At 36.1% G+C, this 14,187-nt stretch overlaps 2 protein-coding genes across 4 annotated transcripts; both read left to right on the top strand.

The window, feature by feature from the left end:
- Positions 1–6,716: 6,716 nt before the first annotated feature.
- Positions 6,717–8,027, top strand: Eef5 (eukaryotic translation elongation factor 5). The gene is made up of 4 exons (XM_064047987.1): positions 6,717–6,825; positions 7,182–7,410; positions 7,461–7,699; positions 7,750–8,027. Exons 2-4 carry the CDS (start codon positions 7,209–7,211, stop codon positions 7,789–7,791), a joined length of 483 nt encoding a protein of 160 aa, XP_063904057.1. The 5' UTR covers positions 6,717–6,825; positions 7,182–7,208; the 3' UTR covers positions 7,792–8,027.
- Positions 8,028–8,122: 95 nt separating this feature from the next.
- LOC135123380 (oocyte zinc finger protein XlCOF15-like) lies at positions 8,123–12,729 on the top strand. Of its 3 annotated transcripts, XM_064047985.1 has the most exons (4): positions 11,207–11,854; positions 11,917–12,055; positions 12,104–12,262; positions 12,312–12,729. In XM_064047985.1, the coding sequence occupies exons 2-4, from the start codon at positions 11,939–11,941 to the stop codon at positions 12,681–12,683; spliced, it is 648 nt and encodes a 215-aa protein (XP_063904055.1). In that variant the 5' UTR covers positions 11,207–11,854; positions 11,917–11,938; the 3' UTR covers positions 12,684–12,729. The 3 variants fall into 3 exon arrangements, with proteins under 3 accessions (XP_063904054.1, XP_063904055.1, XP_063904053.1); XM_064047984.1 differs by lacking the exon at positions 11,207–11,854 and adding an exon at positions 8,123–8,523 and having other exon boundaries at positions 11,917–12,262; XM_064047983.1 differs by having other exon boundaries at positions 11,208–11,854; positions 11,917–12,262.
- Positions 12,730–14,187: the final 1,458 nt, after the last annotated feature.

The raw sequence follows: 14,187 nt of genomic DNA, 5'->3' as shown, positions 1-14,187 counted from the left end.
TACAACTTAACCAAAAAAAACTTAAAACATAACTGACTTTTTATAAAATCAAATTGCGTTCACATCTAGTTAAGATAATGAGATATCTATACAAAGATAGCATATTTTCCCAAAGATAGTGATAGCGACAGCTACTGATACAGGGGAAGTACCCGATTATTAATTTTACAGATCGGTAACTCAGTAACTAAATTAATCAGAGCTCATACAAATGTCCAGAAGTGTTCGTTTGCAAATTTTATATTTTTAAAAGTATTTGTGACAGTGGCGCCATCCCTGGGTGGCAGTACTTTATGAAGATGGTTCTTGTCGCTGCTATTTTGTTGTTGTGCGGTTTCGTTGGTGTACATAAAAATGTCAGTTGTTAATTTATATGTACAATTCGTGCATTATCATAAGCGCATTGATAAGAAATAGGTCGTTCAAGTGGCAGTAGACAGCCTGTTTTAGATATATTTTTATTAATAATTATATTAATTAATCAATCATATTCCAAGTCCACTGGGGTCAGGTCGGGCGAACTTGCTGGTCACGCTGTATTGTCGACGTTCTGCAATCACTAACCCATATTATTATTAAAATTAAAAATATTACACATTATTAAACCACATTAGAAATTTCAAGAGAAATTTATTTAACAATATCAGTTCACTATTTTCTAAAATCTTCAAACAAAATCGTCAACACCTAAATAGAAACGGGAACACACACATTTTCGTATTTTACAAGCTGTGAGGAGTCGTGAGCTTTTACCTAGTACCTGTTAAGATAAGACTGATTTTGGCAAATGAAATACCTTCTAAAAAAGAGAGGGTGGGTGGGCGGGGCCAGTACCTGCTAACATAAAACTAATTTTGGCAGATGGCATAGCCTCAAAGAAAAGAGAGGGTGGGTGGGCGGGGCTAGTACCTGCTAAGATAAGACTGATTTTGGCAGATGGCATAGCCTCAAAGAAAAGAGAGGGTGGGTGGGCGAGGCTAGTACCTGCTAAGATAAGACTGATTTTATAAAATGACATATCCTCTAAGTAAACTACATTACTATAAGAAAGGACAATAGAGGCTCCAAAGCACTTTCAAGTTCTTTTCAAACATGAATACCTAGAACCTCAAGATTGTTTAAATTTATTTATTTATTTATTTGTTAAATTTTGATTAACGATTTACTATGCTATGCTTATGATATTTGAGATTATATGTCTGATAAAAATCGACACAGAGGAAGGCGGCGACTGACAGACAGACAGACGGAAAAAGAAGACCTATTTACATATAATAAAAGTAGTAAATTTTCTTATATACACACATATAAAAAAAAAAAACAAAAAAGAAAGAGAGAGAGCAGGAAAGAACGGAAATAACATGAAGTACAACAATATAGGGTATTTTGCAAAAAAAAATATATTTCGATATTTGAAAATTTTAATATTGGTTATATGTTTTTTTTTTTGAACTGTTGAGCAAAAAACACATTATTATTATCATTATTTATTTAAAAAATTGATTTTGAGAATTTTATTTTTTTTATAAGAACGCCTATAAGTTAAAATAAAGATATGAATTTAATGTTAAAGTAAATGTACAGAAGCGTGCTACGCTATGTTACAAATGAATTTTTCTTTATAAAATTTTGTGATGACGTCATCAAGATTTTTCAAGGACACATCTATGAATTTGGGAAAATGAAGTGAGACGTTCCAGATTTAATCAGTAAAATGATTCATTCATTAATTTTTTGAGCCGCCGGTATAAGTAATTCTGACCAATATGAATAGAATAACAAATCACAAGTATAAATTCATCATATTTTGCACATTTTATTAGATAGGATTTATCTGGCAAAATTTTGAGATCACGTCATCAGTTTCTGCAAGGGTTGTAAGCGGATAAATTTGGTTTAACGATTTACCTTGTTTGCGATAATTCTAAAACGTTTGTAAAACTTCAGAGCATTCGGTTTTGCAATTTCAAAATTAAACTGAAAATGTTGTTATACAATTCTGATTTTTTTTACAAAAATCTGGAAACCTAGGTAACGACTCAACACAACAAAAATGGCGGATTAATAATCAACTGGTGAGTCTGACAAAAACAGTAAAAAAAAATCATTCTCATATTTTGGTGGAGTTATAATGATCTTAAAATTGGTTTGGACCAAAGTTCCGGTGTTCTATTTTTGGAAAATTCTGACCTCACCTGTTTCTGAGTTAATTTTGGGACCCAGTTTTTTTTTTTTAAATTTAAAACAATCTTGAGGTTCTGGGCATTCTGTTTGGAAAGAATTTGAAAGTGCTTTGAAGCCTCTAGTATCTTTTCTTATAATAATTTATTAATTAAATTTCTTACAGGATACGACATTTGCCAAAATCAGTCTTATCTTGGAAGGTACTAGCCCCGCCCACCCACCCTCTCTTTTCTTAGAGGCTATGTCATCTGCCAAAATCTGTCTTATTCTAGTAGCCACTAGCCCCGCCCACCCACCCTTTGTTTTCTTAGAGAGTATCTCATTTGCCAAAATCAGTCTTATCTTAGCAGGTACTAGCCCCGATTGGCACATTATTATCGTTATCAAAAATGTTATGTTGAATGGCGGGTGTGAACTTCCAAATTTTAACCAACCCATCAAGTGTTCCCTGATCAATCAACTGTTTTTTTCTTAATATACATAGTATTATTATTCTTTGAGCAACACCATACTCAAAGACATCTTGTAGAGAAATACGAATTTTGCAGTTAAGCTCCGCCCCTTTAGCTCATGACGAATAAAAAAACCATCACAATTGAGATCAAGACGGATGATTTTAATTAATACATTTAGTTTTCTTTGTATAACACGATTACTTAAGAACTTATTTCACATGGTAGTTTCTCGTTGAAAAATAAGGATTTTACAATTAAGCTCCGCCCCTCGGCTTACGACGAATAAAAAAAATCATCAGAATTGAGAGAGGGTGGGTGGGCGGGGCTTATATTTTGCCTTTTTTTTTTCTTAATATTATAGCCATATTTTCACAACAAGAAACTTAAAACCTGGTTAATAGTACATTTTTGCAAGGAAATATGGATTTTGCAATTATGAGGCGGAATTTTTCATTTTAAAAATGTTTTAAGTTTCATGTTGTGAAAAGAAGTCTACACATATTAAAACAAAAAGGCGTAATGTAGGCCCGCCCACCCACCCTATCTGAATTGTGATGATTTTTTTTATTCGCCGAGAGCCAAGGGAGCGAAGCTTAACTACAAAATACTTATTTCTTTACGAGAAATTAAAAACATATTTTTGAGTATCGTGTTGTTCAAAGAATGCTATGTATATTATCGAAAAAATCCAAAATATAAACCCCCATCTCAGTTGTGATGATTTTTTTTTCTTAGAAATTTAAAACACATTTAAAATGGTAAATGTTTGTAAGGAAATACGGAATTTGCAATTAGTCTCCGCCCCTAGGTCTGCCAACGAATGAAAACTTCATTACTATTTAGATCGGTGCAGGTAAGGGTGGGGCTTAATCTTTGGCTTTAACTTTTTCTATCGACGGCAACTTGAGTTTATAAATGACAATTTTCAGCTGTAAAATCAGCCTGTAGCGGAATTTTCGACGACATGTAGTGGAATTTTACCATACTCTGGTAACCGTGGACCTAGGTTTTCGTATTCTAGGGGTCATGAAATGTCGAGAAAACAAAAATAATTAGTCAGCCGATGGATTCGATAATACTTCCTGAGCTTAGAAAATAATTTTAGAAACAACCATTGGTTTGTAGCTTTATGAACACAATACACAATTGTACGACATCGAAGTGTTAACTTCAGATTTGGATTTAGTTTCCTTTTTTCTGTATTTATGACTTTGAAGTATTTTTACTTCCCGAGCGTAAGCAAAGGAAGTATTGTAATCGAGTCCGTCGGCCGACTCTCTACTTTTACGTTTTCTCGATCTTTCATGACCCCTAGAAGACGAAGAAATAGGTCTCCCATTTCCGTCTGTCTGTCCGTCTGTCCGTTTGTCCGTCTGTCCGTCCGTCTGTCCGTCCGTCTGTCCGTCCGTCTGTCCGTCTGTCCGTCTGCCGTCCCGGATTTTTATTAGACAGATAATCTCCGAAAGTACTCGACCGATTGTTGTGAAATTTTGTACTTATATTAAGAATATCATGTAGATGGTAAAACGCTAACCAAAATTTGTCTAATCATCCCCACCACTAATGCGATGACGTCACTTCAAAATTGTACATAGTAAATGGGTTTTCAATTGTATAAAATAACATAGTCCTACACATGTAGTTTACAACTCTGAATCGACTTTTCACCCGAAACGTCCAGATTTTTGGAAAAAAAATCAAAATTATAAAACAACATTTTGAAATTTAATTTTTAATCTGCTAACCAGAATGCTTTGAAATGTTGCAGATGTTTTAAGGCTATAAAGGGCATCATAAATCTTTAGTCAAAAAATATTTGCTTATCCCCTCCAAAAACTTGATGACGTCAGCTCTAAAGTTTGCCGAATAAATCATATCTAAAATGTACAAAATATGATGAGTCTGTACTTGTAATTTATCACTCCATTCATATTTTTTGGATTTGCATATACAGAGTGACTCAAAAAAATTAATGAATGCGTAAATATATTTTATTGATTTAATCAGGAACTACAAAACGGAATGCTCTGACATCTTGCAGATGTTTTAAGGTTATAAAGAGCATAATAAATGTTTAGTCAAAATATATTTGCTTATCCCTCCAAAAACTTGATGACGTCAGCTCGAAAATTTGCCGAATAAATCATATCTAAAATGTACAAAATATGATCAGTCTGTACCTGTGATCTATCACTCCATTCATATTTTTTGGATTTGCATATACAGGGTGATTCAAAAAAATAAATGAAAGCGTAAATTTATTTTACTGATTTACTCAGGAACTACAAAACCGAATGCTTCGAAATCTTGAAGATATTTTAAAATTATCATAAGCATGGTAAATTTTTGATCAAAATGTATTTGGTCGTCCCCCCTAAAAAATGTATGACGTCACCACAAAATTTTGCTGAATAAATCCTATCTAAAATGTACAAAATATGGTGAGTCTCTTCTTGTGATTTATCATTCCATTCAAATTTTTTCGATTTGCATATACAGGGTGACTCAAAAAAATTAACCGAATGCTTTGAAATCTTGGGAATATTTTAAAGTTATTATAAGCATGGTAAACTTTTGTTCAAAATGTATTTGTTCATCCCTTGATGACGTCACCCTTAACTTTTGCTGAATAAATCCTATCTAAAATGCAAAAAATATGATGAGTTTGTACTTGTGATTTATCATTCCATTCATATTTTTTAGATTTTCTTAAGAGTTGGTTCAAAAACATTAATGAAGTCAATTTATTTTATTGATTAAATTAAAGGCAACACTTATTATTAGTATTACACCCCAACCAACCCAATTTGGTAGACACAAAATTTGTTAAAGGAAAAACTCGGTTGAAACATAAGGGTAGCACGCTTATTTACATCGACTTTAACATTATAGACCTGCATTTGTTTTATGCGCTCACTTGGTTCCGCGAATGTGAAATAGACATGTTTATAATCAACCAATTGTGAATTTCACCGTCAAGAATTAAAATAAAACCCAATGTTTTATATAATAAGCGGAAGTCGAAGCAATAAAACCGATGGTCGTTTTGTTTACAGTTTCTCTGTTTGACTCTCATGTATGCTGTTACGCCTGTCATCTTAAATTAAGAATGTTTATACATACACGATTTTCAGTTGCCTCTGATACGTATACGTGAGTAAATTGTTTCGTTATTTTATTGATTATTACAAATCAATATTCAAAACGACCCAATTCATTTTCCCGAAAATTTGAGAATATAATAATTTTATTCTTAGTATTACACTACATCTATCCCAACTGATATACGTGTCCTTGCAAAAATGTTGATGACGTCATCGCAATTTTTTTTAAATTCCCACTACAAAAATGTAATGAGAAAAAAAACACAATAGGCATGCAGTCGTCAAGTTTCCGACAGCGAGGGAAGTACTGTCTAAACTCTTTAGACCAATTTTTTTGATCGGGACTTGTTTAAGTATGAGGCATTTATTACCTACTTTATCCACTGTAAACTGACCAAATGTTAGTAAAGAAGTAAAGAATTTACGAACTTCAACGATATAAAAATTGTAAATAACTTTTCCGTTATTTAGTGGTGAAGTTTGACCTCCAGTCCAGTAGTATTGATTTGGATCCGGATTTATTTTCACCAAGCTTTGTTCTATTCTTCGTTGTGTGAAAACAACAAAGTCAATGTCTTTTGAACGTTGATTTTTTTAAATCGGTCGAATTGATGACGTGAATTCGTCCGATCAGTCTTTGTGAAATTAACACTTTAGTTTTCGCTCGTAGCTGCAGCCTTTAATTACTACTTATTTCGGTTCTTTTGGTTGAGTGAAATTAATTTTTTTTTAGAAATGCGCCCTTTTCGCTATATTCTTCCAGTACTGCAGCCATAACAAACCGTAACAGCTGTTGCATCAGCGTCCATTAAAAAACCTCCAAGTCCCCCACATTTTCAGCAGCAACAAGCCGATAACCGCAATTCCCTTAATTAAATTCCGCGTTAACACATGTTGCCACACACTGTCCGCCTTTTAGCCCCGACCTTGAGTCCCCTTATCACCTCGACCTTCGCCCCCGGCGACCCCCATTCAAACTTCCCGCGTCCGTGGCGCCACAATCGCTTCCCCGTGTACCGTTCGTTTCTGCTCGCGCATGACATTTACGTTTCTTTTGGAATCATTTGCCATCTTGGACACATGTGAGTAGCTTATTTTTGTGTGCGAAAATCCGCAAATTTGTATGAATTTATCCGGCGCACCGTCCCCGGCCGGCGCTCCCGCCGCCCGCTGCCGCCCCCCAGTTCCGCCCCGCCGCCACCCCTGACTTGTGCCGTTTTGACAGTGTGCACGATTTAGGTGTATGTTCGCGCCATGTTGCCTCTCGGCCCCACGAAAATGCGGCGAGGAGGCGGCGAGGGCGGCGATCTGACGGCGGCGCGGCGCGCGGCGACGCCGGGTCGACGGGTCACGGCCGCCGCCGCCGGCGGGGCTCGGGGGCGTGCGCCCCTCGCCCCGCCGCGTGGCAGCCCTTTGAGGTTATTGTTGTTGTTTGCAGCTTGCACGGTCTCACACAGGACACACAATGGCTGACATCGATGACACTCACTTCGAAACTGGGGATTCTGGCGCTTCGGCCACCTATCCCATGCAGTGCTCTGCCCTGCGCAAGAACGGCTTCGTCATGCTCAAATCACGACCTTGCAAGATTGTCGAAATGTCGACTTCCAAAACAGGCAAACACGGACACGCCAAAGTGCATTTGGTAGGAATCGATATTTTCACAGGTACGGGTGTTCTGTGGTCGGTAAGGAGTTACTGAGGGGGCTGCTTGCAGGAAAGAAATACGAAGACATATGCCCCTCCACACACAACATGGACGTCCCGCACGTGAAGCGCGAGGACTACCAGCTGACTGACATCTCCGATGACGGCTATTTGTCTCTTATGTCGGACAACGGCGACCTGCGCGAGGACCTCAAAGTGCCCGAGGGGGACGTGGGGGCGCAGCTGCGCGCCGAGTACGACGCCGGAAAGGATATCCTATGTACAGTGCTCAAATCCTGCGGGGAAGAGGTGAGTAGTGAGTGCGAGTCGATCGCCCCGGTGCTGACGGCACGTTTCAGGTGGTAATTGCTGTGAAAACAAACACCGCGCTTGATAAATAATCCCGGTCACGTGACGTGGGGGCCGTGCCTGTTGTCACCAAGTCCAGAGGCCTCCACAGCCGCTAAGCTATATATTATCGTATTGGACCAGTTATATCAACAGCTTACCTACACCAGGTGGACTCGCAGGTCGTCAATGTGGTGTTTACATTTTACATCTCTTTGTACTTTTGTTGGCGAAATTCTAATGCAAAAGCTACAATATTATGTTCAATAAAATTTAATTTAATTTTAAATGAATGTAAAGTTTTATTCGAGTTCCATCAAGGTCGCAGCCACCTGTTTCTTGCTTAAGATTTTTTTTCAGTTTGTTGAGTTCGGGAAGCAGCTGGCTCTGACTCCATTAAACTTGTTGATATTATGCTTATGTTCAGTAAGTATAGAATTTTTTTAATGATTGTTTTGATATTGTTTAGGCGTAAGTTTTTAAGTAACTGACCAATTGATTTTGCAATAATTTCCTGGAATTGGTTGAAATACAATAACATAGGAATTAGCCATGACTTTCATTCCCTTACTGGTTCACTTATTAGTGGTCATTGCTGGTCAATCACCCCTTAAAAATCAAAGACAAAGTGAGGTTAGGGTTGAGTGACGTCACGGCCATATTTTACAAAACATGTAATTGAAAATTAATTTTTAATTATCAAAACGTGTCTCGATATTTGGAAACGCCGGTATATAAACATGTCATGGCTGGCCCTAAGGATTTCTTCCACGAAACTCACTAAGGTATTCGATCGATCTAAGCGAAGATGCTATTTTCTCGATAAAATACTAAAATACGCTTTTTTTCAATATAATATTCTTATTTCACGTCCTCGGAAGTTTGCATAACGGTATTTTACAAAAATATTGACAGCCGACATAACCTCAAAATTGCAACACCAATTTGTCGTAAACACGTCTGGTGTAAACGCCCTACGTATAAACAACAACAAAGTACAAATTCATCAGTGAACTTGAGTTTATTCGTCTCAAATAAATATTAAATTGTCATTCGATAATCAAAAATCAAATTTAGTGGACATAACCTCAAATTTTTGAAATTATTTACACAGTGGTGGCGAAAATGAAAAGGCGTGAACTTAACTTATATTTCTTATTATTTTGTCGTTTTACCGCCAAATCTATTTTTATTTTTAGTTTATTTCAACGAGGTGACATATCACCATATCAGACTTATTGTACACATAAAATTCAAATGAATTTGCATACGTTTTCATTTTGCTCTCTTTAAATTCTACGATTTAAAATAAGTATTCTTCATATATGTACAAAACGTGGATTTCGTAGCAGTTTAGATGTAATTTTAGAACATAAAAGGACACTGATAATTTTGATAGTTATGTAGAATTATGGAAATAAGTTAGGAACATATCGCAACTAATTCACAAGTTAACAGATATTATCATAAAAAATAAAACACTTTATTTGTAACTCTCGAACACTCCATATCTGTAAATAATAAGTAGAGTAGAATTGTTTTAAAACAGTTTTTTTGTTTTAATTATTTTTTTTTCTAAATGTTTGATGTGACTGATGTTAGTTTTTGTTAGAATGAGCAGAAATTTTGAATTTTTTTTTAATGAATTAACATTTACTTTAATATTACCAATTCCATCTAACAACTGCAGGTTAAAATTAAAATATAAATGTATAACCTTATTATAAAACTTTTTGTTCTAAACATATATCTAATAATACAATGCTTTATTATTCCGCATTCAAAATTTTAAGGTTATGATAGCATGTTGTTGAAGTGTTCCTTGTTGTCCAAATTTAAAGCCAAAGATGGCGCTACCGCAAATTTTAAAATTTTTGAGATTTTCAAGGAAACCTTGCTTCTGTTAAATAACAAATACGTGCTAGTTTACGGAAAAAAATTAACTGCTTATTTAATTAAAACTGCTAAATGTTCATAACAACCAAACACATTTTAAAACAAAACAAAAAATGAACCCGTTTAATAAAAAAACAGTTTTGTAACATCTCTAAATAAAACTTATAAAATGAGATTAAATGTACAGAAGTGCTCCAAAAAATCCGGACATCTGATTTTTTTTAGCATGAATTACTATAGAAATGTTTAGAGTTTAAGTACAAATGATGTTGTAATTAATAAAGCATACAATAAAATTAATTGACAAATTAAAAAAGAAATAAGGTTGTTCTTTGAGAACCATGTATTAAAATTATTTTCAACCATACAGAGTGTTCTGTTTTTAAGGCCTAAAAGTAACATGTACGTTATTTTTTCAAATGGAATACCCTAATAAGTGGGTGTATTTCAGAATTTTCGACGTCTCGATTGGTCATGTGTATACTAAGCCGCCTTTAGAATGTAGAGTATATTCAAAGACTACCCCTAAAAATATAAAACGACCTTCAGCAATTTTAGTCATAAAACTGTCAGTGCCCATTTTGAGCTTATGAATGAATTGAAGTTTGAATTGACACTAGACGCCCTTTTTCACAATTTTGCCAACATAAATTTGAATTTCCAACGCACTGAGGTGTGAATTATTATGAAATATACTCTATATATTTTTACATAATGACCTCTTCTTAGGTTGATATTCCGTGCGACGTCTCCGAGTTATTCTAATTTCCTTGAAAATTTTCAAATCTCCCCTAGGAAAATTTCGGTCAATTTTTGAGCAGTTTCCAAACCTCCAGAAGTTACTTTCGGCTACTTTCTTCGATAACTGCTACCATTTTTCCAGAATTGGCCCCTGAAATTTAAAAATTTTTTGGAAAATAAAATTGATTTTCAAATCAAAATCTTGTTGATATTTTTGGAACCAGCCCTTGGAAATCTGCATAATTTTTTAACAACTTTTCTAAAAACAAAATTTTTCGATTTTTAGGATTCCATTAGAAAATTTCGGACAGTTTTCGAAACTTAACTAACAACAATTTCGTATGGATTTAGACCTACCTCTAGAAGTTACTTTCCGCTCGATTTCTTAGGTAATTTCTACCATTTTTCCAGAATCGCCCATTGAACTTTAGGAATTTTTGGACTAAAAAAAAATTGAAATTCAAATTGAAAAAAAATCATTTGCCAAAATCGGTCTTATTTTAGCAGCTACTTGCCCCGCCCACCCACCCTCTCTTTTCTTATAAGGTACTAGCAATGGAAGGGTTCGCAAAAAATCGCACTAGGGTCATTTTTAAAATGTGGCTTACAATATTTTGTGAATAGATTAAATAAAAATGCGCGCTTTATTGTGGCATAAGTAAAATAGGATTTTAATATACAGAATATTTATAAAAAATTAAAAAACAAAATCTACCTCCACATCTGTAAATTTATTGGTCAAATTGAAAATATATAATTCACATTAAATAATAGTTTTGATTAAAGAAACTCGGGTTAACGTTCAATCGTCAAAAAATAACGTGCAGTGTAAAAAGTAACAATTTTAACCCCCAACGACATTTTTAAGTCGGCGCCTATGGCATCGGTGTTTACTTTTATTTTTACTGTCAGGTTATCGATTCCTTAATCTTTCTAATAAGCAGATTAGTATCTATGTTTTCATAAAAATTAACACTCCTAACTGGCATGCACAGTGTAAACAAAATTATTACTAATTTACCACCGGGTCGAACCTAACCTCAAACTTAACCTGGGTTAACTTTTATGCAGAGCCCCTTGATTCACCTTGAAATTTGCAATCTGGTTTTAATTAATTGCGAACTTTTATATTTTTTTGGTGTATAATTGATATTAGGTCAAGAAAAAATTAATTATCTGTCAAGGATTTATCATCTCACGTTGCTGTCAAAATAACACAACGAAAATAAAATTATTGACTGAACGTTAACCTGAACCGCTTTAGCAATTACTAGTGAATTAATAGTGCCCTACTTTACTCATAATCCAGAATTCTCACCGTCTTGTCCAGAAATTATTAATAGATTAATAAACATAACCTCAAACCTAACCTTCACACTTCCTATTTTCATGTTCCCACGATGGTCCCCGCAGACTTTTGTTCGTTCAGAAAATCCTGCGAATTGACAATCTCTAGCACAAAGTAACCACTTCAAAGAGGTAAATGTGTCGCTACAACCTTTTGTCTTGAAAAAAATCTAACCTAACCTCACTTCTCGCAGGTCGCCCCCCTGCAGCCTCAGCATGTTCGGCACTCTCTCCCACAGCGTCTTCGACACTGAAATCAAAATCGAGCCCATCAGCTTCTACGGCTGCACCAGTTCAGAGGGCGAGGAAAAATCGGGCGCCCCCCAGGACGCCGTATGTGCCTCCCCCGCCCCCGCCGATTACTTAACCCTCACGTTGCAGGAACCCTGCAAGAAGCGCAAACCGCAGACCTGCAAAATATGCGGCAAAGTCCTGTCGTCCACTTCCAGCTACTACGTCCACATGAAGCTGCACTCCGGCAACAAACCCTTCCAGTGCAACCAGTGCGAGGCGTGCTTCTGCCGGAAGCCGTACCTGGAGGTTGCCTGCGGCTATTTTCCAATTTTCCGTCACTGTTTAGCCATTTCAGGTGCACCTGCGTACCCACACTGGCGAGAAGCCCTTCAAGTGTGACGTGTGCGAGAAGCGCTTCACGCAAAAGTCGAGCCTGAACACGCACAAAAGGGTGCACACGGGGCTGAGGCCCTACGGGTGCGATTTGTGCGAGAAGAAGTTCGCTGTGAAGAGTTACCTAGTGGCCCATCGGTGGTCGCATGTGTCCGATGGGCTGTCTTGTCCTGAATGTAATGCCGTGTTTAGTACCAAAAGTCAGTTCGTGCAGCACGTGAAGAGCCACAATAGTCGAAGGGGGTTCGTTTGCGGCATCTGCCAGAGGCGGTTTGTCCGGGATTCGTATTTAATCAGGCACCAGAATAAGGTGCACAAGAATAATAGTGCTTGATTTGTGATATATTTTTTGCTTTTTTTAAATAAAAGTGTGAATCTTGGGGGGTGTATAGGGGTTGGGGTCCCATGCTGTTACGTCATCAAAAGCTTGCAGAGATAGAATGAGTCAGATTCAGTTATTCAGCTGAAAAAAAAACAGTCCAACGTTTTCCATTAATCTTGACGGAATTTAAACGGATAAGTATTAGTACAAATTGTAAGTTTAACCAAAAAATCTGGAATTTTTTCAATATCAATTCATTTTGAAATGAAGAAAAAATATGCAATTGTATCGAAGTCGAATTAACACTATTCGACTTTGTTTTATTGCTATCAGAATCAGATAAAAAAAATTATATGGCGCGATCGAAAACTTGTAGTAGTAGTAGTAGCAGTACGCCATGATATATATCATGCAGTTGGCATCATTGATTTCGAAATGACAATCGTCAATCTTCGGCATGTTCGTTTGTCAGAGGTTCGGTCTAAGTGGCCCTGTCATTTGACAGAGGAGGTCTATAGAATAAAAAACATCAGCTGAATTTAGAGTGTTTTTCAGATTTTCCAAAATTTTTTCAATTTTACTTTGTGGTGACCGAATTTGAATTAAAATTTCGCGCTGAAAAAAATTAACAGTGGTGCGAAATCGCATTTGAATAATTTGAATTTGAAAAAAAATCAATCAAACAGGCAACCATGTGTACGTTAGCGCTTTTTGGGTAGTGGGTAGTTCTCCCTGGTTTGTTGTTGTGAGTGAAAACCACGTGGTGAGTTAGCTAGGTTACGTTTAGTTGGTTTGGTAGTTAATAAAAAGGAGAAAACCTTCGTTAATTCATGCGGCTTTCTAATCGGAAATAAGTGAATTTTCGACGACGCCAACACGTGTATAAATTTGTTTTATTGTTTGTAAATTCACAGTTCATGTTAGGAGTTTAATCGTTAACTGGTTCTAACACAGTTTAACAAACGGGAGTTTGTTTAGATAAACACTTGCTAAGAGATTTCATGAAATTCACTTTTTAGTCACGACTCGTTCAATTTTGTTTATCTAATTATGATTAAGATTGCTAATAGTTCGTTTAAGGCAGTTAAATTAAGCCAACGTTGCCCCATTCTGGAAAAAGGCCGTGAAAAGTGCGGTAGAATTCATAATATCGTGTCTGAGGTACGGGGGGATTATACATTTTTCATTTTTTCCCTTTAGGCAGGTCATCGAGACATATTATTCTCGCAACGCTGGAGACATTCTGTGTTGTTTATTTATCATGTGTTTTGTTTGGGATAAACAGTCCACGATATAAACTCTCAAAGCTAATGGTTTTAAGCAGCCGATCACTTGGATCAAGGCATCATTTAACATAATGTAAACTCTTTCTTTGAATCGTCGATAAAGTGTGGCATAATTTAACATCAAGTAAATTCTTTGTTTTAGCAGCGGTCATGTTGAAAGAGGCCGACGCCAACGTGAACCTCCAGATTGCCTGCTATATTTTTTACGCGTTTGTTTGGGGGAATGTATA

The sequence above is a fragment of the Zophobas morio genome, unplaced genomic scaffold (genome assembly GCF_036711695.1).
Source record: "Zophobas morio isolate AGI-343-1 ecotype UQ-CSIRO unplaced genomic scaffold, CSIRO_AGI_Zmor_V1 ptg000006l, whole genome shotgun sequence".
Lineage (NCBI taxonomy): Eukaryota > Metazoa > Arthropoda > Insecta > Coleoptera > Tenebrionidae > Zophobas > Zophobas morio.
This window is presented reverse-complemented; position numbering and strand designations above follow the sequence as displayed.

Coding starts and splice junctions, on each gene's coding strand:
- Eef5 (XM_064047987.1), top strand. CDS start 7,209: ATGGCTGACATCGATGACACTCACTTCGAAACTGGGGATTCTGGCGCT. Junction 7,411..7,460: donor AGGAATCGATATTTTCACAG/GTACGGGTGTTC, acceptor GGCTGCTTGCAG/GAAAGAAATACGAAGACATA. Junction 7,700..7,749: donor TCAAATCCTGCGGGGAAGAG/GTGAGTAGTGAG, acceptor GGCACGTTTCAG/GTGGTAATTGCTGTGAAAAC.
- LOC135123380 (XM_064047984.1), top strand. CDS start 11,939: ATGTTCGGCACTCTCTCCCACAGCGTCTTCGACACTGAAATCAAAATC. Junction 12,263..12,311: donor GCCGGAAGCCGTACCTGGAG/GTTGCCTGCGGC, acceptor TAGCCATTTCAG/GTGCACCTGCGTACCCACAC.